The 27796-nt window shown below is 45.9% G+C and overlaps 1 protein-coding gene across 7 annotated transcripts in view; it reads right to left on the reverse strand.

Annotated features, from left to right (window-relative positions):
- Positions 1–27796, reverse strand: part of NSF (N-ethylmaleimide sensitive factor, vesicle fusing ATPase) — a 100027-nt gene that overhangs the window by 28357 nt on the left and 43874 nt on the right. For all 7 annotated transcript variants that reach the window (XR_014150692.1, XM_081837801.1, XM_081837802.1 and 4 more), the window contains exons 8-12: positions 21757–21912; positions 8830–9029; positions 6468–6633; positions 2567–2641; positions 1108–1295 (exon numbers count right to left, since the gene is read on the reverse strand). Coding sequence is in view for 6 of the 7 variants with exons in the window: in XM_081837801.1 (XP_081693927.1) it covers positions 1108–1295; positions 2567–2641; positions 6468–6633; positions 8830–9029; positions 21757–21912 (785 nt within the window). In the remaining variant the exon portion in view is untranslated. The remainder of the gene's footprint in view (positions 1–1107; positions 1296–2566; positions 2642–6467; positions 6634–8829; positions 9030–21756; positions 21913–27796) is intronic.

A 27796-nucleotide genomic window follows, 5' to 3' on the forward strand; every position in this document is an offset into this window, starting at 1 on the left:
TGAAAGCTTAAGTTGTGTCTCACGTAGTCTTAGTTCCTCAGAGCTGCAGAAAAAACGTGTGTGGCAATGTCCTTTGAAAGTTCAGACACCAACAGTGGGATGGGAAGGGTTCCCAGTACAGTCATACTTTGGTTGATGAGCAGAATGCGTTCTGGGAGGCCGTTCGACTCCCTGGAACCATTCGAAAACCAAGGCGCACCCGACGTTCAGCTTCCAAAAATCGTTCAAAAACCGAAACGTTTGGCAACTAAGCCGTTCGTCAACCAAGGTATGACTGTATTCAGTGACTGGAGAGGTGCAAACCAACTCCCCACCTCCGAATCCTTCCCCTTTATTACTTTCTCATTCTTTTTTACTTTAATCTTTCTGTTACTTTTCCTTGTTTTGCTTTGCTCTTGCTTTGTTTTGCTTTTGTTGTCCCCTAAAAAGGTAAAAGGTAAAGGACCCCGGACAGTTAAGTCCAGTTGCAGATGACTCTGGGGTTGCGGCACTCATCTCGCTTTACTGGCCAAAGGAGCTGACGTTTGTCCGCAGACAGTTTTTCCGGGTCATATGACTAAGCCGCTTCTGGTGCAACAGAACATGAAAACCAGAGCAGCACACAGAAATGCCATTTACCTTCCCGCCGTAGCTGTACCTATTGATCTACTTGCACTTTGGGGCATGCTTTCGAACTGCTAGGTTGGCAGGAGCTGGGACATAGCAACAGGAGCTCATCCCATCGCGGGGATTCGAACCGCTGACCTTCTGATCGCCAAGCCCAAAACCAGTGGTTTAGACCACAGCGCCACCTGCATCCCTACTTGTTGTCCCCTACTCTGGGTTAATGAGGAGACTGCACAGTTGAAGGTAACGGCTGGCTGGTGAAGGACCTTGTGTGAGAGGCTGGGAAGGGAAGATCTCCCAGGGTTGGAGGCTGGGAGTAGAAAGGGAAGCTCTGGGTTGAGATCTGAGAAGGTCCACCTCTTTCTTTAACCGAGGCAGGGGAGATGTTCAGAAGCATTATTGAAAGATGGTGGAGGAGGAGGAGGAGAAGGAGGAAGAGGAAGGCAACAGAACATCCATCTTGGATTTATAGCCAATGCCATCTGAAAGGAAGAAGCAAACCTTAATGTGTCTGTTCATAGCAGTGGACTGCGCTGCACGGACCAGACCCTCAAGCTCAGCACCACTGAAGTTCTTGGTTTCCACAGCCAGCTCCGAAATGTCAACATCTGGGGCCAACAGCTGGTGGGTCCGCATCCTTGAGGTGTGGATGTTAAGAATCTGCATCCGGCCCTTTTCATCCGGCAAACCTAAACGAAATCATCAACACTGTGAATTATTTGCATTGGAAAACAACGCTCTGTTCCACGACCGCAATACTAGGTGCTGCAACGAAATAAGCCATCCTTCTCCAAAACCCAGGGCTCTGACGGGCTACCCGGGAGATATGAAAGGAAGTCACGTGGTACTCCAGCTTCATCTAGAATGAAAAGGGTCATTCAGAGGGCACTGATGGGACGTCAAATTGGTGGATTTCAGACATATGCGCGTGAGCCTTGGCAATTCTCAAGCTTGTGTGCTCACTCTCCTTATAATTTGTGAACCACTAATTTTTTACTACCTAGACTGTAAGGTCACCTTCTGAGACGCTTCTGTGGGTGACCCCACTAAATGAATTAAGGATGCAATAAGGAAAATGGGTCTTATTTACACATGTGGTGGAACTGTGTGGAAATTCGAGAATTTTTGAATAATGTATAAGAAGAATTAAAAAAATTATTTAAAATAACATTTAAAAAAAAAGACCAGAAATATTTCTTTTAAGTATACAGTATTGCCAACTGAAATAGGAAAATCGAAAAGACCACTGTTCGTGTATGGGATAACAGTGGCCAGAACTTTAGCGGCAAGAAATAGGAAAACACTAAAACACCTAATATAGCAGACTGGCAAACATTAATGGGAGAATACTTGTAGCTAGCAAAGGTGACAGGAAGAGTTAGAGGCCAAACAAAACAAAAAGTCCACAAGGAATGGAGAATATTTAAAGAATATTTGAAGAACCATGGTAGAAAGGGTAATCTCCTGTCAGACCTAGACTGAGCCTTGGAGTATATAAAGGTAATTGACAATTGACATAGAAATATGATAAAAAATAGAAGAAATAAGTAATTGCGGTAAAAGTGTATTTAACAGATAACGTACAATGAGAATGTTTGGAAGTCTTTTTTAAAACCTACTTTTTCTTCTTCTTCCTTTTATTTATTTATTCATTTATTCATAGAGATGACATAAATAAATGAACTAACCTCAGTTAAATCCATGACACCCAGACTTGGAGAAACTGTGGCTTGTTTAAACTATGGTTAGCAAGAACAAGCCAGGATTTAAAACCACAAAAGCTTACAGACTCCTCCTCTGGCATTCAGAAAGCAGAGGGGAAGGGCCAGCAAAAACATGGCGAGAATGATAACTCCTATGTACTCATTTTGCAAGTCTGCTCAAATCGAACAAGCTTTCGGTTCTTTTTCTGGTTCACACCATCAGCCTGTGGCCATGAGCATTCCCTCGACTTACTTACCAATCTCCATTTTCACCTCCAGTCTTCCAGGTCGCAGGAGAGCCTCATCTATCAGGTCCGGCCTGTTGGTCATTCCTATGTATCAGACAGAAGCCATTAGCAAAAGCATCAAGAGCACCTTCAATAGCTTGAGCCCAGGGACCACTGTCACCCTTTGGTCCCTCTTTGCAGAGTTCTCAAATGGACAAATGGGGATGTGCAATGGTTCCTTATCCCCATTTAGAACTCACCCCTTCGAGAGGATGAGGCAGGAGCCATTTCAAACATTACAGCTGAGGTTGCTTTGCTCACACATTGTGTGTGTGTGTGTGTGTGTGTGTGTGTGTTTGGGGGTGTCTATCTATTGATATTGACCATAAAGAAGGCTGATCGCTGAAGAATGGATGCTTTTGAATTATGGTGCTGGAAGAGACTCTTGAGAGTCCCATGGACTGCAAACCTCTCCATTCTGAAGGAAATCAGCCCTGAGTGCTCACTGGAAGGACAGATCATGAAGCTGAGGCTCCAATATTTTGGCCACCTCATGAGAAGACAAGACTCCCTGGAAAAGACCATGGTGTTGGGAAAGATGGAGGGCACAAGGCGAAGGGGATGACAGAGGACGAGATGGTTGGACAGTGTTCTCAAAGCTACCAGCATGAGTTTGACCAAACTGCGGGAGGCAGTGGAAGACAGGAGTGCCTGGCGTGCTCTGGTCCAGGGGGTCACGAAGAGTCGGACACGACTAAACAACAAACAACAACAACATCTATTGACCAGAATGGTGTGAGCCAGCAAGCTCACAGGGCTAAATTGCAGCACATCCAACAATACAGTCGTACCACAGCTTCCAAATGCCTTGGGATCAAACGTTCCGGCTCCCGAATGATTGAAAACCGGAAGTGAGTGTTCCGGTTTACGAACGTTCTTTTGGAAGCCGAATGTCCGATGGGCCTTCCATGACTTCCGATGGGTTGCAGGAGCTTCCTGCAGCCAATCGGAAGCCACACTTTGGTTTTTTAACATTTCAGAAGTCGAACAGACTTCCGGCACGGATTCCGTTCGTCTTCCAAGGTACGGCTGTACAGTGGAACCTCAGTTTTCTAACGTAATCCGTTCTGGAAGTCCATTTGAATTCCGAAACATTCAAAAACCGGGGATCAAAGGGACGTTAGCAAGTTCAATGGGGGAAATTGAGAAACGCGCCGCAGAAGCCCATTTGACTTCCGAGGCACGTTCGAAAATGAAAGCATTCACTTCGGGTTTCCGAAACATTCAGCAGCTGAGATGTCCAAAAACCGAGATTTGACTGTACCTAAGATTCCAAAAGATGCTCTTACACAAATAACCACACATACACACAGTAACATGCAGATCACTCCTTGGATAGCCTTTTAGGCTTAAGAAGTAAAGGCTTCTCTTTACTTCTTTGAACAGACAAGGCAAGGGAAACTGTAGCTGCTTGAGTTTTCAGTACCTCTAAGACTTAGCCCATTATTTATCATTTTGTCCATTCTATGACTCTCCTAGAGCAAAGTGTCTTTCCCACCATGTGTCTCAATGCACGGGGAGATCAATGCATTATATACAGCAGGCTTCCTCAAACCCGGCCCTCCAGATGTTTTGGGACTACAATTCCCATCATCCCTGACCACTGGTCCTGCTAGCTGGGGATCATGGGAGTTGTAGGCCAAAAAATCTGGAGGGCCGAGTTTGAGGAAGCCTGATATACAGCATATGAACTTTTAGATGAGTTAGACCATATATTTTGTCAAGCTGCATTATTTGCTGCTGTGGCCACAAAAAAAATTGCGAGAAAGTACCTTGGAAAAAGTGGCCATGGGCCGTATACACTTAAAAATGTAAATTGTGAGCAGGACAGATATGCTTTGGGGAAATATGCAATATACAGGTAGACTCAGCAGCTATATCCCTTTGTTAAACACAGACTCAGGGGCAAGCCTGTCTATATTTTATTCATTTATTTCTAAGCTCTTCTGCTTCTCTTGCTATTAGACAGTGAGGTCCTTGTGTGTTTGGAAGTACTGCTGCAACCTATTTTTAGCCCACAGGAAGGAACAAGGTATAAATATTAAGCAATAATGATGCGTCAAACACCATCTTACTGGGAAGTTTAGGTAGTATTCAAATGTATCCTTCCCTCTTCCCCACCCTCTACTTGGTTTGCTTCCTGCTCTGCTGAATTTACAATCAGAGCACAGCTCTGTCTTGTTTATGTTGCTCTCCTGTTTCTTGCAAAAGGGTTTTTATTTCAGCGTTTTAATTTTTATCCTATGCCAAGAGATTTTATTTTATGAGGCGTCTCATAAAACAGAAATACAAACCAAGGTGCCAGGTACAATTATGGTGCTATAAAGATAATAATAATAATAAATACTAACGTTATAATAATGTGAAATTGGTGCTATATAAATAAGAATAAGCATTCTTTTCTTGCAAAACAGGCATTATTCAAGCAATCTTCAAACTGAACCATCTAGTATTTGTACAAATCCTTCCCCTCAGTTCAGCAGAGGGGCAAGGCAGAGCAGAAATGCAGGAAAGTTATGAGAATATTATGCGAAGAGACGCTTTCAAGAGCAAACACGAGCCAGGAGTGGGCAAGATATTCAGCATTGAGGAACTCGAATATTATGAGCCCTGGGGTTGCAGCTACCTTGTTCAATACCATGAGCTTAGTTTCAGGTACAGAGTACATTGTTATCCGGAACATTTTTTGGATGGGGGTGGGCTCATGTTTCAGTAATAGTTCTGCCACTGAAGAATCCCAATAATCTTCAGAAATGTGTTAACAATAGAAATTTTAACGAAAGATTGGCAGAGAAACTGAGGGAAGTCAAAAATTGATGAATCTGTGATTAAATATGAGCTGATTGTATAAAAATGTTTGTAAAATGAATAAAAATTATATATATATAAAAAAGAAAAATCACAACTCGGGCATTTAAACGCAGCACATTTTGATACTGAACAGTTTACCTCAGAAGTCGAACGGAATCCATTCCGGAAGTCCGTTCAACTTCCAAAACGTTTGGAAACCAAGGCGCGGTGTCCGATTGGTTGCAGTAAGCTCCTGCAGCCAATCAGAACCCACAACGGATGTTTGTGTTCCAAAGAACATTTGCAAACTGGAACACTCACTTCCGGGGTTTGCGGCATTCGGGAGCCAAAACGTTTGACTCGCAAGGCGTTCGCGGACCAAAGTATGACTGTGTTTTGAAAGGAGCAGGCCTTTTCAGAGACAGCATCCTGTTTTGTGGATCTCCCCTTCCAGAGAAGCCACCAGGAAACCTCTTGATGTTTTTTTGATGGCTTCCGAAAACATTTATTACAGAAGGTAGATCAAGGTTTTAGCTGAAAGCTGTTTTAATCTCACTGTGTCTTTTGGACCGGTTTTATCACTTTTAATGGCTTCTATGCACTTTACAACTATCAAATCAACTATCAAATCCATCCATAATTAAAACACACAACAAACCAACTGCACCAGAAGATTAAAACATTCACAATTACAATGTACAATAAAACCATATATGGCTTTACATTGATTTTTCTGTTATTTATATAATTCAAAAGTTTTAAAAACTGGCCAGCATTTTCCTCATCTACCGCAAGAACTGTAAAACCTAGGGAATGGAATAATCCATTTAGGAATGAAATCATTCTTAAAACTGAATGTAAATATCAGCCAATCTCTACCCACCCAAAGCAAAGCTTGGCTAAAATCCAATTTAACTGCTTGCCCGAGGCCACCTTCTTGTGTATTTCAGATATCCTAAAATCTGAAGATTAAGACATTCGAACAACAAATGGCGCCCAACACAAACCCTGCAGAGTCTACGCCTGACATGAAACTACAGCAGAGTCCCCCACCCCAAAACAGAACAAATAGCTTTCATACCAATGACCAAGATGTTGTTTAGCTGCTCAACCCCATCGATTTTTGACAGCAGCTGGTTCACAACCGTGTCGTGGACACCGGTGCTGCCTGCCATGCTCCCACGTTGCTTGCATATGGCATCGATTTCATCGAAGATGATGATGTGGACGCCGCTGTTTGCACCAAGCTAGTGAGGAAGAAAAACAGAAACATGCCAGAGATCATGGACCCCAAAAGGGCTGCTCCTCCTTTTTCCTATCTAATAATACAGTGGTACCTCAGGTTACATACGCTTCAGGTTACATACGCTTCAGTTTACAGACTCCACTAACCCAGAAATAGTACCTCGGGTTAAGAACTTTGCTTCAGGATGAGAACAGAAATCATGCTCCGGTGGCGCAACAGCAGCAGGAGGCCCCATTAGCTAAAGTGGTGCTTCAGGTTAAGAACAGTTTCAGGTTAAGAACGGACCTCTGGAACGAATTAAGTACTTAATCCGAGGTACCACTGTACCTTTATTGTCATTGTACAATGAAATTAAATGAGCCTCCCCCCCCCAAACATTCAGTCTCTTATCAAATAACACACCACCTCGCAAGTCAATTTTGCTATGTTATTTTTCGTTCAACGGCCTAACAGCCCACGGATAGAAGCTATTTTTTAGCCTGTTGGTACGGCTGATTATACTTCTATATCTCCTGCCCGAGGGTAGAAGATTAAAAAGGTGAAGGCCGGGGTGTGAGTCATCCCTGAGAATTTTTCTCGTTCTCCAAAGGCAACGATCCCTTGCGATATCATCTAGCGAACCCAAGGGAACCCATGATATCATGTGCTGTATTCACCACCCTCTGTAGAGACTTTCTGTCCATGGCTGTCAGGCCAACATACCACACTGTGATACAATATGAAAGGACACTTTCTATTGTGGACCAGTAGAAGGAGGTCATCAATTGTTGTTTAACATTATTCTTTCGCAAGACCCTGAGGAAATGGAGTCTCTGTTGGGCCTTTCTGACCACCTGAGTTGTGTTGATTTTCCAAGTGAGGTCGTCACTAAGGTAAACTCCCAGGAATTTAAAGGAGGAGACTCTCTCCACACAGCCCCCCCCCCGATATACAACAGGGCAGGTTCCCCTCTCTTCCTCCGGAAGTCCAACACCATCTCCTTTGTCTTACTATATTTAGGTGCAAGTTATTCTCTAAGCACCATGTAGATACTGTTTGAACCTCCCCCCTTTACGGGATGAGCTTTGGGGCTGGGGGGAACTAACTGCTATGCAATAGGCCCATATCCAGGAATGCAAGAGCTTGTGCAAGCTAAGCACAACACATACTGGACACCACAGCATTATAAAGTTTATTTACTTTTACATTATGTCAGGGGCTGCACTGAGGAGAAATGGTGGCCACTCCCCCTTCGCCTGAACCTTTCTAAGAACAGGAGGACAGTATAGATTTAGAACAGTGGTTTGCAGAAGGACGCAGTTCAGAGGCTGCAGTGGGGAGAAGCTGAGAAATATTTTGGAGAGGAACAGCGAAAGGAAGAAGCACTGGGGGAAAGACAGTTGACAGTGTCTTTGGAAAGCATTCCTGAGCCCCCCTCTCCCATGACTAGGCGGGCATTGAGAGTAGTAGAACAGAAAACTCAGAGGCAGAAAGCTCAGATCAGCCGGTGCATGGATGACGTAGAATAGGAGAGACTGGGGGTGGGGGAGGGACTTTACTTGGAGAAACGCCATTATTTAATAGAGACTGCATTCCTTCTTCTCTATCTGTGAATACAGAATAAATTACATGATAATAACTTTTCTTCTTTATCTGCTTTTTGGCTGCCACCAGGGAAGGGATCGAATTCCCTGAAGCCTGATATTTATACCCTGCCTTTCTTCGGTCATCAAACCCAAACGGGGTATGTGTTTCTGATTCCCAGGTGTGTTCCAGGGAGCCAGTGAGGTGTAGTGGTTAAGAGCGGTGGACTCGTAATCTGGTGAACCGGGTTCGTGTCCCCGCTCCTCCACATGTAGCTGCTGGGTGACCTTGGGCTAGTCACACTTCTCTCTGAAGTCTCTCAGCCTCACTCACCTCACAGAGTGTTTGTTGTGGGGGAGGAAGGGAAAGGAGAATGTTAACCGCTTTGAGACTCCTTCGGGTAGTGATAAAGCGGGATATTAAATCCAAACTACTCCTCCTCCTCTCCTCTTCCATCACCCAGCCAAGCACTGACCAGATCAAGACCTGCTTGCCTTCAACTAGAAGGTGACCTCAGATGCCTTCAGACCATACGCTGGACCACCTCTGCCTCCTAATGAGGCCCCTGAGATAGAATCTTCACCCACCTGCATCTTATTCTTCCATTTTTATATTTTTTTTAAAGGCAGCTTACCCTCCTCTGTTCTTCTTCTGCATCTGCGAAGAGCTTGCGAATGTTGGCCTCCGACTCCCCGACGTATTTGTTGAGGATTTCCGGCCCGTTCACTATTTTGGGCTCTCTGGCATTCAGCATCTTGCCAATCTGCCGGGCCATAAGGGTCTTGCCACAGCCAGGGGGACCAAACAACAGGATGCCTTTGACGTGCTTGCAGCCTGGAAAGAAAGAAAAAAGGGGCAGCTCATCATGAAGTCAAAACAAAGGTTCTTTCCTGGTTGGAGGTAACCAAAAGAAAATGACACGTTCTACAAGGGACCATTCGAAAAGGGTGATTGACAGAAAATACAGCAGCTGAGTCAGTAACTGGTGCCCATATCAAATCTTTACAGCGTTTACAGAACTATACAAGATACCTGGGAAAGATGAGGCTCATCCAGCTGAGAATGTAGCTCATCTAAGAGAAGGACAACTCTGATCCTAAACCTCCACTGCCTTGCAGGACATCTTTGGGAGAAGACGAGGATCAGGAGTAAAACCTACACAAATCTGGAGTAGAGCCCATAAAATGGCTGGATGGCACCTTGTACGCCTCCTTCCAGCAACTCCTGCATCCAAGCTGGTGCCAAGCGTATTGCTCTGCTTTCCTTTGGACCACATCAGTGAGGCTGAGAGGGAGGTCTGGTTGTCTGGGCAGCCCAGGACCTCCAGACACCCTGACCAGGCTTGCGCCCTGAAGAGGTCATTTCAGTGCTGATAATGCAAGAGTTTAACTTCACCCCCAGAAGCACACCCCGTGGTTTCTTTTTTTTAAAAAAAGTTTTTATTAACTATTTCAACATAACAAATTATCAAAACATATCACATTCGTTATTTTCCCCCCTTCAACCCCCCCCGAGACTTCCCTCAGCTCCTGTCTCTGATTTCTCAGCACGTATTATTCTCTGCATGTTATAAAATTATACATATCCTTACATTATCTATCTACCATGTTATCAACTAATAAATTTGTGCATGTTTATTCAAAACCTGCCAAAGAGTCCAATTCATTTTGTTGTCTTTTTAGATAAATTGTAAAAAGCTCCCATTCTTCCTTAAAGTTACAGTTGTCCTTGTCCCGCAATTTGTATGTCAAATTTAGCCAACATTGTGTAGCTCATCAATTTTTATTGCCACTGTTCTTTCATTGGGATTTCCTCATTCTTCCATCCTTGTGATATCAAGACTCTTGCCACTGTTGTAGCATACATAAAAAAGTTCTTTGTTTTTCTTGGCAAGTCTTGTCCTACAATGCTTCTGGGTTTTTTTTTTACAAATGCCATTTTAAACATTTTTTTTCAATTCATTATATATCATTTCCCAATTTTTTTTTAACTTCTCTACATTCCCACCACATATGATAAAAAGTCCCTTCTTTCTCTTTACATTTCCAACATATGTTTGACCCGGTTTTGTACATTTTACACTCCATGGTTTCTTGAGACAGACGGGTGCCAGCAACAACTATGCTGGCTACCGATTAAAGGCATATGAGCTGTTTGACAGTGTCTTAGTCTCCCTCAGACTCTCCTTCCACAGAGGTTTTAAAGCAGAGGTTGGATGGCCATCTGTCATGAATGCTTTTGTTGATATTCCTGCATTGCAGGGGGATGTGCTAGATCAGGTATAGGCAAACTCGGCCCTCCAGATATTTTGGGACTACAACTCCCATGATCCCTAGCTAACAGGACCAGTGGTCAGGGATGATGGGAATTGTAGTCCCAAAACATCTGGAAGGCCAAGTTTGCCTTTGCCTGAACCAAATGAACCTTTGGGTCCCTTCCAACTGTACGATTCGATGATCTTTTGCAGCCCTGCTTTGCAAGCTCCTTTAACTGGGGATTGAATCTGAGATTAAGGCATATGCTCTACTACTGAATCATGAGAAATACACTGAGGCAAACACGAAACAGCAGCAGTTGATTATTTCCTGCCGATCTCTGGGATTGCTATCCACTTGATCTTGAGTGGTACCCGGAATCGTACCTCACGGCGCTGCAGCTCCCAGGAGCAGAACTAAGGCAAACTTGTTCCCTGGTTTGGAAAGGCTCTGAAATGGGCTGAGTCACAGCAGCAAATGTGATAATACTGTTGACATTTGTGAGTTGTTGTTGTTTTTTACAAAAGAAAAACAAAAACGATTCTCCTTTGCTATTGCCTTGATGGAGAGTTGGATAAGGAAAAAATTTATTAGTCAGCTCTCAGGCATTCGAGAGAGACAACCAGAAAAGCAAATATACACACAGTGTATAAATGGGGGAGGAAAGAAAAATATCACTGGAGGTGAAAGACTAATTTTACACATGAACCAGCAAGGTGGTGATAAATTAAAAGTGATCCTTGTCAAATTAGTGTCAGGGTAGAGCCGGTTAATTCAGCATACTGGGGGAACACGATCTCTTGTGTAGCCAAAAAAACAGTGAGGCGGGATTCGAATGATGAGTGATGCCAGCAAAGGGGAATCCCAGCTTGCCGAGACGAGAGAGGCTACGGAAAGGCTACGAGCAAGTTGGGGCAGATTTCGCACAAGCAGGTTTAGGGAATTTCTGTTTTCAGGCAAGCCAGATGGACGTAATCCCTTGCTGCTGTATGCTAGCCCCCTTGAAACAGGAGGCCGCACGGTCAGGTGAATCACCCAAAGGCTTCACTTATTTGAGATTTGCCATTATCAGACAACTGGCCAATAACAAGAATTATTGTGAATGGATCTGCATACATAGTCACGCACATTTCATTGCTGAACCAAAAGGTTATACTCAAAAACTTGCTCCTTGCCCATCATAAGACTACGCTCTTAGCATCAGAGAGGGGATGTGTGCACACCTGTACTCTCAGAAAACAGTCGTTCACTCCAGCAATAGCTTCACCACTAAAGGACTCTACTCCTGAGCTGTCCACATTGCCAACTCAATAGGGAATAAACAGAGTCGTCAGTGCAGACATTACAAAACTGTGGTTGTTTAGTGTTAAATTATTGGTGGAGTAAGGTAAAGGGACCCCTGACCATTAAGTCCAGTCATGATAACTCTGGGGTTGCGGCGCTCATCTCGTTTTACTGGCCGAGGGAGCCGGCGTACAGCTTCCAGGTCATGTGGCAAACCAGAGCAGTGCACATAAATGCCGTTTACCTTCCCGCCTGGGTGGTATCTATTTATCTACTTGCACTTTGACGTGCTTTCGAACTGCTAGGTTGGCAGGAGCTGGGACTGAGCAAGAGGAGCTTACCCCATCGCGGGGATTCGAACCGCCGACCTTCTGATCGGCAAGCCCTAGGCTCTGTGGTTTAACCCACAGTGCCACCTGCGTCCCCATTGGTGGAGTAAGCGACTGCTATTGCAGCACACAGGGATGATGTGTCAGCAAGTGAAAATTCTAGTAGATCACAAGGAAGACTGGTCCACATATGAGAGAAGCAAGTCACAGGAAAAGGGGCAGGCTCCCTTGGCTTCTTCAGCAGTCCGCCCATCTCTGTCTCCTGGCCTCCTTCCTCTGATTCTGGACTGCTCTCTGCTCCAGCCTCTTCCTGCTCACTAAACCCTTGCTGCCTCTTCAGCTTCCAACACCTCCGTTTCCCAGTCTTCTCCCTCTGACCACTCGTTGTCGTCCCAGCACCAGTCCCCTGGCTCTGAGCCTTCTTCCCCTGGGGGTTCCCCAGCTGCTGCCTACCACCACTCCTCTGCATCCAGCCGGTCCATAACACTAACCCCAGGTTTCCACAAAGCACCTTGCTCTATCACCAAGGCTGTGTCCTGTTTCCAGCAATGGCAGCTATGTGCCTTTGGGACACCTGCAAACTGGGCAGGAAGGCAACAAACCTCCCCACAGCTTACAGTACTGAGAGGTATACTGCCGTAGCTCAGTGTGGTGTGATGGTTAAGAGCAGTGGACTCGTAATCTGGGGAACTGGTTTCGCTTCCCCGCTCCTCCACATGTAGCTGCTGGGTGACCTTGGGCTAGTCACACTTCTCTGAAGTCTCTCAGCCCCACTCACCTCACAGAGTGTTTGTTGTGGGGGAGGAAGGGAAAGGAGAATGTTAGCCGCTTTGAGACTCCTTCGGGTAGTGATAAAGCGGGGCATCAAATCCACAGTCTTCTTCTTCTTCCCTGGTGTCTCCAGGTAGGGCTGAGAGGCGCTCCAGTCTGGAGCTCTGCCACCAGTCTATGTGGACAACACTGAGCTTGATGGACCTAAGGTTCGGACTCTGTGTAAGGCAACTTCCTCTGTCCCTGTGCCTCTGAACAGGGGAGGTTCTGTTTTAGGTACAACACCTAAAAACATAGATATTAACCTCTAGAAATATTTCTAATCTAACTGAGCAGCAACCGCCACATTTCGTGGCGACGAACTCCATCCGTTAATTCAACACTACAAAGTCTCTTTTGTCTGCCCTGAACCCACTGCCAATCAATTCCACGGGATGCTCCCAAGTTGTTGTTGTTCAGTATATTTGTATACTGCCCTTACAATGCGGGTGGGCGCTGTGGTCTAAACCACTGAGCCTCTTGGGCTTGCCAATCAGAAGGTCGGCAATGGGGTGAGCTCCTGTTGCTCTGCCCCAGCTCCTGCCAACCTAGCAGTTTGAAAGCACACCAGTGTGAGTAGATAAATAGATACCACTGTGGCGGGAAGGTAATTGGTGTTTCCGTGCGCTCTGGTTTCCGTCACGGTGTCCCGTTGCGCCAGAAGCAGTTTAGTCATGCTGGCTACATGACCCGGAAAGCTGTCTGTGGACAAACGCTGGCTCACTCGGCCTGAAAGCGAGATGAGCGCTGCAACCCCATAGTCGCCTTTGACCGGACCTAACCGTCCAGGGGTCCTTTACCTTTGACCTATACCGCTCTACATCTGCAGGTCTCAGGCTGCTTAAAACATAAAATCACAATATAAAAACACAAAATGCACAATAAAAACAAAAGCAACCCAATAATCTCCCCTCCCCAGCTTTGTTCTAACATTAAGAGGACAAAAGCCATCACAACTCAAAAGTGGCCTGGGAAAATTGATTTGCCGTCTTTTGTTTAGCTGGAGATACCATCCATTAAACCTGGGACCTTCGAGAGAGACTAAACATGTTCTCTGCCACTGGTCTTGCTTCCCCCATCCCCTCACCTCTTCTCCACCTGGAGAGCATCCCTCTAAAAATCGCGCCCACCTGGCCAACATGGGAAGCAATGAGAACACGGAGACAGGCTTCCATTCAAAATAGGAAAGTGATGACAAACTTGGAAAATGTCACAGCTCGAGACTGCGCCGTGGGCTCCTCCTGCAGCGAGACAAGACTTGGCTTCGTAGCTTATCTCCGCTCCGGGAGAAAGGCAGGCAGTGTCTCCAAATGTCAGCGTGGTTAACAAAGAACCTTACAAAACTCACCCTCTTCCTCTGGGTGGGCATTTCTGAATGCCTCCGTCTAGCGCGAGGACCATTCCCCACCGAAGGTCACTCGCGTTAACAGGGCACCAGGGTTATCGAGCGGCTTTTAATTACTCGCTCACCCGCTCACAACAGGAAACAAATAAGCCAAACAACGAAATAAGAGCAACAGATAAATCAAGGGCCAAAGACAACGTTGTCATCACCGTAGCAGGCTCCCCACAAACAAAGGAATTCTCAGCAGGTTGACATATGGTGCAAATTAGACGGAGACAACCGTACTCTCATTGTATCTCGGGAAGCTGGTCTGTAAAGGTCAGCTTCAGGTGCCATTCATGGGATTAGCTGCTCCCAACCTACTCACCGACTCTTCCAGTCTTTTCATACTACTCAGGTGCATGCATAAGTGACATTTGTAGCCTGGGAATGTTGCTCAGTGGGAACAGAACAGACTTTATTTGATCATTTCGTCAACCTACAGGTGTACCCACAAAAGGCAGGCACTAAAATGGGTTGGGAGGGGGAAGGTGGGAGATACTCCCATTTAGACAGCTTCATTAATGTACGTAGCATTGTACAGAGTTTCATGAGGTTGGGGCCTCCAGCCGTTTTAGCTAATAGTAGTAGTAGTAATAATAATAATAATAATAATAATAATAATAATAATATCCTGCCCTCCCCAGCCGAAGCCAGGCTCAGAGCAGCTAACAACAGTAAAATGATACAACATTCTAAAATCAGTTCATTATAAAATCAGTTCAAATCAGATTAATGGCAACCATTGGGTTAGAGTTCTGTGAGGTTTGCCAAAGGCCTGGTGGAACAGCTCTGTATTGCGGGCCCTGCAGAAAAATGTCAAGTCCCGCAGGGCCCTAGTCTCTTCTGACAGAGCGTTCCACCAGATTGGAGCCACAGCCGAAAAAGCCCTGGCTCTGGTTGAGGCCAGCCTAACCTCTCTGTGGCCCGGGACCTCCAAGGTGTTTTTGTTTGAAGACAGGGAGGTCCTCAATTTCAACAGTGCAGAAGAAAACAGGTGGAGGGGCAGAGACGGTCAAAGATAGTAAGGGCTAAATATGAGCAAGTGTGAACTTCAGCCTGGTTCTAATTGAGGATTAAAATTAAGGGGTTAAGCCAAAAGGGAACTCATCATTGGTTTATTTGGGCATGCCGTTTGTAGGCTGCCCCATTGGAGAAAGTTCTCTGGGTGGTGCGCAGCGCAAAGTAAGTCAACACAAATGAAAAAATCATACCGTAATAAAAGGCAACAAAAAACACCCATTTAATACACCAGAGCAAAACAAATCAATTAAAAGCAGGGGGCAGGTAAACTGAACGGCCTGCAAAGCTAAAGCAATATCATTCATCAACAGCAGTATAATCCATTGGGGCGGAAAGAAGGTCTTTGCCTGGCATCCAAGAGAAGTATGGCATTCCACAAACTGGGAGCCACCACTAAAAAGACTCCATCACTCGCAGCCCCCTATCGTATCTCATGTGGCAGAGGCACTTGAAGAAGGGCGCAAATGTCTCAAGATACATGCAGGGAGAGGTAATCTTCCAAGTACCAAACTAAGAAGGGATTTAAAGATAAAAAACAGCACTTTTTGATCTGGGCCAAGCAATGGAGCCAGTGGAGCATTCCATAACCATCCAAGTTAGCCCTCTTGCATTCACATTCCGTGCCCTGTTCTGATTTTCGAATTACACATCATTGGTGTCCAACGGCAGGGGTCAAGAAGTGGAACTTCACACTGCACCACAGTGCTGTGATATCATGCATATGTTTTACGCAACAATATAGCAGGAAGACAGTAACTGAATGAGCAACGGCTGTTTCTGGTGGCTGTCATGCACTTAGCGTAACGTCTATTGACCTCTACTGTTATGTTTTATCCTAAGACCACCTGCAGGAAAAGTTGACAAAGAAGGAAGATGAATTGGAACCAACGGACCTCTACGATTTATGTGAACTGCAGAACAATTATCTCCTTCTGATGGAATGTGGGGGAGATCAGATTAAAGCAAGAATTCTTAACACACATACAGAAAAGCCCTGGGCTACGAAGTAAAAATTGCACACATTTTTAAAAACACACACACACAGAAAAACTTTGAGCCCCAAAGTGGGACTCAAGGGTTGCTCGCTTAAAAAATAATAATAACTATGTTTCATCATGTAATTTTAGGCTTTTAGCAAAATCGCAGCCGCAGAGGAGACATGCCAGCAGCCTCATCCACTAAGAGCTTGAAAATGAGAAGGCGGCCGAACAGCTGCTTGAAGATTATAGAAAAGGCCACCAGCACAGGAATGGGTTGCAGCTCGCTGAGGCTTAAGTTTCAGCCATCAATTGCAGGCAGCCTTTTAGGCATCAGGACTGGCCCTCATCGTTGGCCAACTGTCAGCCAATGTGGTAACGGTAAAGGGACCCCTGACCATTAGGTCCAGTCATGGCCGACTCTGGGGTTGCAGTGCTCATCTCGCTTTATTGGCCGAGGGAGCCGGCGTACAGCTTCCAGGTCACGTGGCCAGCATGACTAAGCTGCTTCTGGCGAACCAGAGCAGCGCACGGAAATGCCGTTTACCTTCCCGCCGGAGCGGTACCTATTTATCTACTTGCACTTTGACATGCTTTCAAACTGCTAGGGATTCGAACCGCTGACCTTCTGATTGGCAAGTCCTAGGCTCTGTGGTTTAACCCACAGCACCACCCGCGTCCCTCAGCCAATGTGGTACTTATGGTCAAATAGAGAGCTTTAAATCCAGTCCCTCTCTCTTTCTCCATCTCCTCTGGAACAAGAGTGCTGAGACACACTGGCTCAACGTAACACAAACCAATTGGCTAACCACAGTTAGGCATCCCAGAAGGCGCTGAACATTTGAATCCTGATCCTTTGCACAAAAATGTGCTGCTTCCCATTGGGAACACATAATACTAAGCCAGAGAAGAGTTCACAACTGCCCCTTCTCCAGTCCTGCAGCCGTTGCACCATTTTAACCAGTTTTTGTTATCGGGTTTACAGCTCGTGGATTGCCGGGAGGGTATGAACCACAAGCCCTGGTTTAGACGACACACGAAGCCAAGCCATAATTTAGCTTCCAGCAGCAAAGCCAAAGGATTGCAGGAGGAGCACAGCAGCTAGGATCTCATCTCCAGGAGTGATCACATTTGAAATAAGCCACGGTTTAGCTTAGCATTACAGGCAGGGGCCAGAAGCTTGTTTTTAAAATAAAAGGTGATATGCCAAAGGATTGACTTGATAATAGAATTTAGCTTCCGGTCTAGTATTTGCTATGCAAAGATCCGTATAGTTAAAGCTATGGTTTTCCCAGTAGTGATGTATGGAAGTGAGAGCTGGACCAGAAAGAAGGCTGGTCGCCGAAGAACAGATGCTTTTGAATTATGGTGCTGGAGGGGACTCTTGAGAGTCCCATGGACTGCAAGAAGATCAAACCTCTCCATTCTGAAGGAAATCAGCCCTGAGTGCTCACTGGAAGGACAGATCCTGAAGCTGAGGCTCCAGTACTTTGGACACTTCATGAGAAGAGAAGACTCCCTGGAAAAGACCTTCATGTTGGGAAAGATGGAGGGCACAAGGAGAAGGGGACGACAGAGGACGAGATGGTTGGACAGTGTTCTCGAAGCTACCAGCATGAGCCTGTCCAAACTGCGGGAGGCAGTGGAAGACAGGAGTGCCTGGCGTTCTCTGGTCCATGGAGTCACGAAGAGTTGGACACAACTAAACGACTAAACAACAACAACAACAAGCAAGAGCAACTACACTGGAAGACAAAATCTCTGCAGGAACCAATTCAAAGGGCTGTCAAAATTTGGCTTAGGATAGGTCATGGAGCACTAGCAATTCTACCACTGCAACCAGCCACTATAATAAATGAGGACAAACAGGAATGTCCCAGGTCTTAGCCGGAAACCCATACTTGAAATGGAAGGAAGCAGAATGGGACAGGCCACCATAGGCAGAGCACAAAAACACCCAGCCCAAAACTGTTTTAGGCTGCTACCCAGTTCAATTTGAATGCTTCCTTTCCCCTTCATAATTGGGGAGCAAACATGGCTGAGGAGGAGAACCCCTCCATTGTCCTAGAGGATGGAAGCTTTGCTACGTTAATTACCACTAGGATGGTCAGGCATAATGTCAAATCCAAGGGCCTCCATCCTCCTCCATTCATTTTTCTGTACCCCAGCAAGCCAGCAAGTCATGGATGCTGGAAGACGCCTCTCTGGGCTCTCTCTCTCAAGTCCAATCTAGAAAGCAGCAAAGAGGGTTTTGGTTCCTTTAATATTCGACCTACTGTGTCATCAGTGTCCACGAAACTTTATTCCGTGATGGATTTATTCGCATTATTGCCACAAGAAATGAGCACGGCTACCCACTGTCTTCTAGAATTTGGCGATGGGGCTCAAGACAACTTACCCTATTTTTCACTCCATAGGGCGCATCGGACCATAGGGCACACCTAGTTTTTAGGGGGGGGGATCAAGAAAAAAAATCTTATTCCCCCCCAGCCCCAAAGAGCCGGAGGGGTTGCACACGGCTATGTCACAAGCCAAGGCAGCCAGCAGGATGGATCCTGCTGGCTGTTTTGGCTTCCTCTTTAGCCCCATGCAACCTCTCCCCTGCCGGGAGAGGCTGCGCGGGGCTTAAGAAGCCATAGCCACGTGCAGCCTCTCCCTGCTGGAGGGGCTGCGCGCGGCTATCCCTGAAGCCTGGAGAGCGAGAGGGGTCGGTGCGCACCAACGCCTCTCGCTCTCCAGGCTTCAGCGAAAGCAGCGCGAAGCCTTTGGAGCACGGAGGGAGCGCTCCCTCTGCGCTTCGGAGGCTTAGCGTTGCAATCGTTGAAGCCAAAAAGCCTGCATTCGCTCCATAGGACGCACACACATTTCCCCTCAATTTTTGGAGGGGGAAAAGTGCATCCTATAGAGTGAAAAATACGGTAGTTACTTCCTAGTTTTGCTCCGTACTCTTGTACAACACCTGTTCGCTTTACTGGGGCTGTGTGACCCACCAAGGGCCAGCCTTAACGGCTCCCCAAAAACCCACCGCCTCACAGATGCGGCACGCTGAAGTGGATTTATAAAACTCCTTCTCTCCTCCTCCCTTTCATAAGAGCTGGTGGAAACCACGCTGAAGCAAACAGCAATGCAAGATGGGTCAATCTTGGCCAAGCTGCATCTGGCATATTGACTGCTGCTCACTTGTGAGGCACAAGAGCAGGGAAAGGCAAGAGAGAGAGAGAAAACACAAAAGGGGTTCTTGGGGGCAGATCTGCGACTGCTACTTTGGGCAGGGCTGAGGAATGGCTTTCTTCTCCCTTTCCTCCCCCTCATGAATTATTACGGCGGACCCGAGCAGATGTCAACCTGGCACCTGAGCCCTGAAATATAGTTGGAAGAGCAAGTCATAACTAATGCACGGCGGGGGAAGGATGAGTGTCAGGAAGCGGCACTTTTCTTCAAATTTCAGATAAGCTTCTTTCGCCTAAGGGAGGCCTGTCGAAGAAGAGAAAGGGAACTGGGATGGAAGGCTTAAAGCTCCGCTTGCGAGGCAGCAAGCGTCCTACTCGAAGTGGGCCGTAGCACGTTAAGGAACAAGCGTTCAGCAGGAACAACAATGACCCTGGCAGGAATAGATATTGATTGGCAAGTCCATATACTTCCACTGTGCATCTGGATGCTTCTAAAGCTTCATTTATATGTTCCCTGGAACAGCACGAGGATCCTATCTTCAAATGTCAAAGTTCAACATTTTACAGTAAAACTGGGAAGAAGTTATTATGGACAAAGGGGTATCAGAAAATGAGCTACTAGTATGGTAGGTTCACTGGAAGCAAGCTCATTCCAAGACCTGAACCCACTGCCAATCAATTCCACGGGATGCTCCCAAGTTGTTGTTGTTCGCTATATTTGTATACCACCCTTACAATGAGGGTGGGCGCTGTGGTCTAAACCACTGAGCCTCTTGGGCTTGCCAATCAGAAGGTCAGTGGTTCGAATCCCCGCGACGGGGTGAGCTCCCATTGCTCTGTCCCAACTCCTGCCAACCTAGCACTTCGAAAGCATGCCAGTGTGAGTAGATAAATAGGTACCACTGCGGTGGGAAGGTAAAGGGCGTTTCCATGAGCTCTGGTTTCCATCACAGTGTCCCGTTGTGCCAGAAGCAGTATAATCATGCTGGCTACATGACCCGGAAAGCTGTCTGTGGACAAACGCTGGCTCTCTAGGCCTGAAAGTGAGATGAGCGGAGCAACCCCATAGTCCTTTACCTTGTAGGTATTTCACACAAACGCTCCTACTGGGGCTGGAAAGGGGTTAGTTTAACCTCCAGCTTGCTAGTAAAACTGAATTACTGCATCCTGAAATGGTTGTCTAAAAAGTGTGTCACCAACATGAAGAGTCTGGAAAGCTCTGCTCTAACCACATAAGGTTGAGGTTAAGAGGAAAGGGTGCCTCCAGTTACATGCTTCGGGTTACAATCCCAATCTCATTTACCTGGGAGTAAGACTCACTGAGTTAAATAGGACTCCTGAGTAGATACAGTTAGTGTTGCAGGCTCAGGCATTTTGATGAACTTGGGAGTTATGGGAACCAGCCTAGCCAAGAAGCTGCACTGAGCAGAGTGGGTTGCAGCACCCCATCTTGTGGCTTCGATTATTCAGAGGGAATCCCATCAATTTAACACTAGCAATTCAAGCTGTTTTCAGCGGCTGCCGTAACCAACGGGAGGAGCCCTTCCGTTCCATTTTGGTGCCAAACCAGGTGAAATCCCTAGGGTTCGCCTGCAAAAGTTGCACAGAAGGAACCTGAAGCACAGTGGGCACCCAGAAGGCAATAACTGGATGTTCAGCTCAGGCGTATAATTTGATTTTGCCTGGAACCAAGCACTGCTCCAATCTCCACTTCATCTTTATACTCCATGAAATCACTGCCCTGTTTTGTTTAGCTACCACTGCCTAAGGGAGAGGGGGCAAAATGCTGCAATATTTGATAGTCCTCGTGGCTTGCATGTCTGAGTTTTCCACATTTCCTGCTCCTGTCACTTCTCCTCTCCTATCTTAGTCATCTCCTATTTCACCCCCTTTGTACATCACTATCTGTGGGAAGCGGGTGGCGCTGTGGTCTAAACCACTGAGCCTCTTGGGCTTGCCGATCAGAAGGCTGGCAGTTCAAATCCCCGCGACGGAGCTCCCATTGCTCTGTCCCAGTTCCTGCCGATCTAGCAGTTCGAAAGCACACCAGTGCAAGTAGATAAATAGGTATTTCCGTGCGCTCTGGTTTCCATCACGGTGTCTCATTGCGCCAGAAGCGGTTTAGGCATGCTGGCCACATGACCTGGAAAGTCGTCTGTGGACAAACGTCGGCTCCGTTGGCCTGAAAGCGAGATGACCGCTGCCACTCCATAGTCGCCTTTGACTGGACTTAACCACCCAGGAGTCCTTTACCTTACCTTTTACCTTTACGTCATCATCCTTTATACACCATTGTGGGATTTCGTTCTCCTTTAGCTTTGGTACTCACCCATCTGCTCCACAATCTCAGGTGGGAACACTCGGGAGGCAAAGGCCCGTCGGAAGATGTCAGAGAACTCCTTATCAAGACCCCCAATGCCCATCTTCTCAAAGTTCCAGTCAGGGTTGATGATCGACTGGCGATTTTCTCTGGTTTTGGATTTGCCTGTGGGAAAGGAGAAAGGAGTCAGCTCAAGTTTGACAAATTCAATCAGCGCATGGGAATGTTGCAGAGTTCTGTTTCCTGTGTGCAAGATGCTAAAGCAAACTTTGAACACAGTGTAGTGTGTATGTGTGTGTGTGTGTGTGTGTGTGTAGAGGTTAAGAACAAGAGCCACAAATTCAGGGGTGGATTAAGAGACCCTTTAGAGACTCTTTAGAGACCCTAAGCACTTAAAAGATTTTGGTGCCCCCATATATATCTAATTCAAAATATAAACAATAACAACCCGCAAAATAAATTTATTTTTTGAAATGAAACAAAGCCTACTGTAAGATGGAAAATATTTTTGTCTACTTTATTTACAGTTGTTCCGCCTGGCCTTTGGCTTGGAGCCAATTTGATTCCCTCCCTCTCTCTCTCTTTTTTTCTCCTCTTTCTTTCTTTTCCTTCTCCTGCGATGAGGCTACATTTTAATATTTTAATGTTCCATTATTTTAATGTTGTATTTTATTTTTGTTTTTAAGCTGTAATCATTCATCTTGTTTTTATTATTGCTTATAAGCCGCTCTGAGCCCGGCCTTGGCTGGGGAGGGCGGGGTATAAATAAAAAATTATTATTATTATTATTATTATTATTATTATTATTATTATTATTATTACTTTCACTTTATATTCGATAAAAATTTCTCCTACTTTTTCTGATTGCAAAGTCTTTGCTCAAATTGTCAAAACTAAGCTTACATAATACGCATCTGCTTCCATACTTAGTAGAGATAAGGCCTCGAGCCTGCCTTGTTGAATAGTTGTTCTGTTGGGATTTTTAATATACAGCCGTACCTTGGAAGTGGAACGGAATCCGTTCTGGAAGTCCGTTCGACTTCCAAAATGTTCGAGAACTAAGCTGTTTGAAAACCAAGGTACGACTGTACTTCAACTGAGAAAATGAACACTCAGATAAGCAATTTGTTACCCTTAATGTAAAAAAAACCCGGCAATGGAAAATTTCTGTGGTGCCCCTCTTCCCTTGATGCCCTAAGCACATGCTTATTTTGCTTAATGGTTCATCCAGCCTATTCACATCTCAGTTCAGCCTTGGATCTGCTGAACAGACCCAGGAAGGCAACCATATCTCAGCTTCAGACCCATACTACCAATCTAACGTGGAGATTATTACCCCGATGTCCTTGCAGAGTTGTAAAGATTACAAAGATGTGAGCTAAATGCATTTCATACTTAGAAGGAGGGGGGGAGAGAGAGCATCATAGGAAAGGATCAATCCTGATGACTGGCAATTAATTTAAGCAATTGATCAAATACTTGAGCTAACTTGAGGGTGTGGAAAGGAGCGTTCTCTTCAATGGAAGAAAAACACACACCAAGCACCAGGAGTCCAATACACTCCTGCCGTTTTAAATATACTTTTACCTGCAGCACAGGGAAGCCACAGATGATATAGAACATGTAGCAGTCATTGCTGGTCTAGACCCTATAATTGATTTCATGTTGAAAGTACTGTAAGTAGAATCAATACTGCAGTAGTCTGACATCAAAGGGGAAAGTAGGTTTTTGTTTGATTTATTTCTTTGGAAAAGGTGGCCAGCATGTCCTATACACATCTACTCAAAAGCAAGCCCTGTTGCGTTCAGTTGAGCTTACTCTCAGGTAGGTGACTATAGGAATGCAGCCTAAATGACTCAAGAGACTTTTAAAATTACAGTATATTTGGTTTTTTAATTCTATTTCCTATAACAGCGGTATATTTCTATTACATTTTAGAACTGACTTTCAACCAAAGGCATAACGGTTTACATTTGTGTAACACATAGAAACCCTAAAAACAATACAGTCGTACCTTGATTGTTGAACGCCTTGGAACTCGGACGTTTTGGCTCCCCAACGCCGCAAACCCAGAAGTGATTGTTCCGGTTTGCAAACGTTCTTTTGGAAGCCGAACATCCGACGGGGCTTCCGGGGCTTCTGATTGGCTGCAGGAGCTTCCTGCAGCCAATCAGAAGCTGCGATTTGGTTTTTGAATTTTTTGGAAGTCAAACAGACTTCCAGAACGGATTCCGTTAACTTCCAAGGTACGACTGTACTGTTTTCTACTGAAGAAAGAAAACCAGTTACTATCTTTGTACCACCATTCCAATCTCTGGTCAGAGCAGAGAATTACCCGGTATGAAAAAGCATCAGAAAAAAACTGGGAGAAACAGCATCTTTTGGATAGGTTGGTAAAAAAATAATAATAATTAGGGCGTAAAATTACTCTCCAGCCTTAAAGTTGCTTTTATCTTCTGTGTTATTGTTTCCCAGCCCCAACAAAAGTACTGCAAGTCCCCTTTCTGTATTTTATCTTGCAATGCACATGCAGAGGTGACGCCTCCTGGTTAGCTGACCTGGTTTAACAACAAAAAATGGTCTGCTAACCGTAGTCCAGCTTCTGTGAAGGAAGGGGAAGTTGTCAGTTTGGCTGGGATTTAATTACAACCGTGCAGACACAAAGGGTAGCTGAGGACTAGGGAAGAGGCGCTGGGAGGTAGGGAAGCTAGAGGACAGGGAGACAGGATGCAAGAAGGCTGGGGAAAGTTACAGAGCAGACAGAGACAGGTGGAAAAGAAGTTGGCAGAGAGAATGCTCAAAGAAAAGGGCAGAGAAAGGCACAGAGTCGAGGCAAGGGCAAATGGGAAAGGTGGCTCCAACGAAACTCAGCGGCGCTTGAGGTCAGGAGGGCCTATATGATATGGGGTCAAGACTGTTAGGAAGGCAGCCATGAGATATGGGCCTTAAAAAGTGAGCAAAGTAGGTCATGGCCTGAACAGAGGAGACCCTCAGCAAATCAAGGATGCAGGAGATATGGAAATAAAAAGAGGTGCTAAGGCGGTGCTAAGACTCTAGAACATGGGTAGGCAAACTATGGCCCAGGGGCCGGATCCAGCCCAATCGTCTTTTAAATCCGGCCCGTGGACAGTCTGGGAATCAGCGTGTTTTTACATGAGTAGAATGTGCCCTTTTATTCCAAATGCATCCCTGGGTTATTTGTGGGGCCTGCCTGGTGTTTTTAAATGAGTAAAATGCATACTTTTATTTAAAATGCATCTCTGGGTTACTTGTGGGGCACAGAAATTCATTCATTCCCCCCCCAAAAAAATATATATATAGTCCGGCCTCCACAAGGTCTAAGGGACAGTGGACTGGCCCTCTGCTAAAAAAAATTGTTGACCCCTGCTCTGGAAACATGTGGGGCTGTATAAACTGGCAGGAAGGAAGGAGGCGAGGGAACGAGGGCCAAGGAGCCATGCCACCAAGTGGACTTAGGACTGCTTGGCTTGCAGCAGGAATGGCGAACCTGTGATTCTCCTCCACGTGTTGTTGGACTACAATTCCCATCAGCCTCTGAAGGGCCACAGGCTTCACATACAGAGTGCTTTAGAGCCAAGTGAATTCTGCCTGCTATGGTTCCTACTGCTATATGGGTGTAATTTTGTGATCCATCAACACTAAGGAGCAGTGGCAGACCTGAAAGAGGCACACATGTAGCGATTTATGTACTGATTTAAAGAGCTCAGCCAGTCTTCGTCTGCAGGCTTTTGGTGTTTTCATTTATTTTGTTTCCTGCAGGATGGCTGCAATCATACAACCTCTTCCCAGAGTTAGCTGGCCTCTTAAGACTGCTTAATTTTTACCTTTTACTTTTCTGATTCTCTGCTGCCACACGCTGGTTGTGGGCCGTATTTTAAAATTTGAAAGCAACATGTCTGGGGCCATTCATTTGCTCAGAAAAACTTTCTTCGCTTGCTTCCGGAGTCCGATTTTACAATACTGCCTTGTTAAAGAGTGCGGTTTTAAATGTGCGCAAATGATGTTATCAATCGAACAAGCCGCTTAAAGCAGGGCAAGACAAGGCAGATCCTGCTGGAATTAGCACACAGCTGATTTTGAAAAAGCAAAGGTTTCGACTCAAGTAGTCACCAGCAGCTTGCGCAAACTCAGTGCTAAATATATGAGTGCTAAATATATGAGGGCCATCTATCAGGGTACACAACGCACCAATAATAATATCCAAGTTGAAACTAGACTGTGGGTTGATTGATGCTGATGAAAAACAAAAACCAGCATAGCCCCCTTTCCAAGACAAGGAGGCTAATTTCAATGCCAACCCTGCAGTACTACCACACCCAGGTACAGAACCCTGCAACTGTGAAGTCTAACTGCCACATGGGCAGGGTTTCCCCAGGTCCAAATCAAAAAGGAAGAGCTGCAGAAAAGCATCATTGTCATTTTCCCAACCGGTTAGCATAGAGTAGCCCTGGTTTCACAAGAGGTCCCAAAAGATCATACCCAAACACATTGCAAAGGCAGCACAGAGGAGCCCTGCTTAGCCAAAAGCTGATTTTTACAGGGCACTTTTTCCCAGTCAGTGGAGATGGGTAAGTAAGAACAGGGATTTGTGCATTGCCGTGATATTTCTGGCACTTATGGCTGCAGAGATCCACTGCAACCAAAATTTGTGGAAATCTCAGAAGTCAGAAGTGCGGCTGAGTAAGAGTTTCAGTGGTTGGGGTGGGACTCCAGTTCTCTCTAGAGACCCTCGCTTCTCCTTGCTACATCAGAATAGATTATGCAAAGTAATAGAAGCTCCTCGATTTGAAGAAACGTACACTAGTACCTTGGATCCCGGACGCCTTGCAAGTCAAACGTTTTGGCGCCCGAACGCCACAAACTCAGAAGTGGCTGTTCTGGTTTGCAAATGCAGGTTTGCATTTGCAGGTTTGCTTCCTGCAGCCAATCAGAAGCCGTGCCTTGGTTTCCGAACGTTTTGGAAGTCGAACGGACTTCCGGAACGGATCTCGTCCGACTTCTGACGTACGACTGTATACATGCTAACAGATTTCAACTTCTCCATACGCAAAATTGGGACTGCCTGGCTACCGAACCTTTAACTTTAAAAAAAAGTTCAGCCTTGTCTATCAACTCCCCTTTTGATTTGATCAGTTCCCCAACCCACATGCAGGTATTTCTCTTCTTTCTCGCATAATTTTTGCTCCCTGCAGCTCCTTCTACCCTCTCCTGTTCCAGCCATGCAAGCAGCTAAAAAGGGGTTCATGCAGAGCAGTTTTCCTCCCGGCTTGACCCACTCACCCAGCCAGCTCCTCTGCACCTTCCGAGCACAGAGGGCAAAGGAACGAGAGCCAGAGAGCAAGTGGGCATTCAAGGGAACGAGTGAGAACCAGAATGCAAGTTCCTGCTGGATGCTTTGGCATAACCCCACTTCCCCATGGCCTGCCCTGTCTCCTCCTGCAGCGACAAGAGACACGAAGGGGAGCCAAGTGGAATATCCATCCATCTAGAGGGACCTGGCAAAGTTAGTCTTCGCCCCACCTGAACACTCCAAGGGGGCCTTGTCTTTGCTGCCGGAAAAGCCCTAGTTCTTATCCTTTGGGATGAGATTTGGCTTTTTCCATTCATTATCATCTCCCTGGGGACACGCCTCAGTTGCTTATACAGTCTTACCTTGGTTTCTGAACGGAATCCATTCCGGAAGTCTGTTTGACTTCCAAAATGTCCAGAAACCAAGGCATGGCTTCTGATTGGCTGCAGGAAGGTCCTGCAGCCAATTGGAAGCCACGTCAGACATTCGGCTTCCAAAAATAGTTCGCAAACCGGAACACTCACTTCCAGGTTTGCGGCGTTTGGGAGCCAAAATGTTCAAGACCTAAGCTGCTCAAAAACCAAAGTATGACTGTACTCCACTTTTATTTGGGCATACAGTGGTAACTTGGTACTCAAACAGCCTGGCTCCCAAACAAATCGGCTCCAGTACACCACAAACCCGAAAGTGTTTTGGTTTGCGAACATTTTTCGGAAGCCAAACGTTCCGCTTGAGTGC

The sequence above is a fragment of the Podarcis erhardii genome, assembly GCF_964252035.2.
Source record: "Podarcis erhardii genome assembly, chromosome: 13".
Lineage (NCBI taxonomy): Eukaryota > Metazoa > Chordata > Lepidosauria > Squamata > Lacertidae > Podarcis > Podarcis erhardii.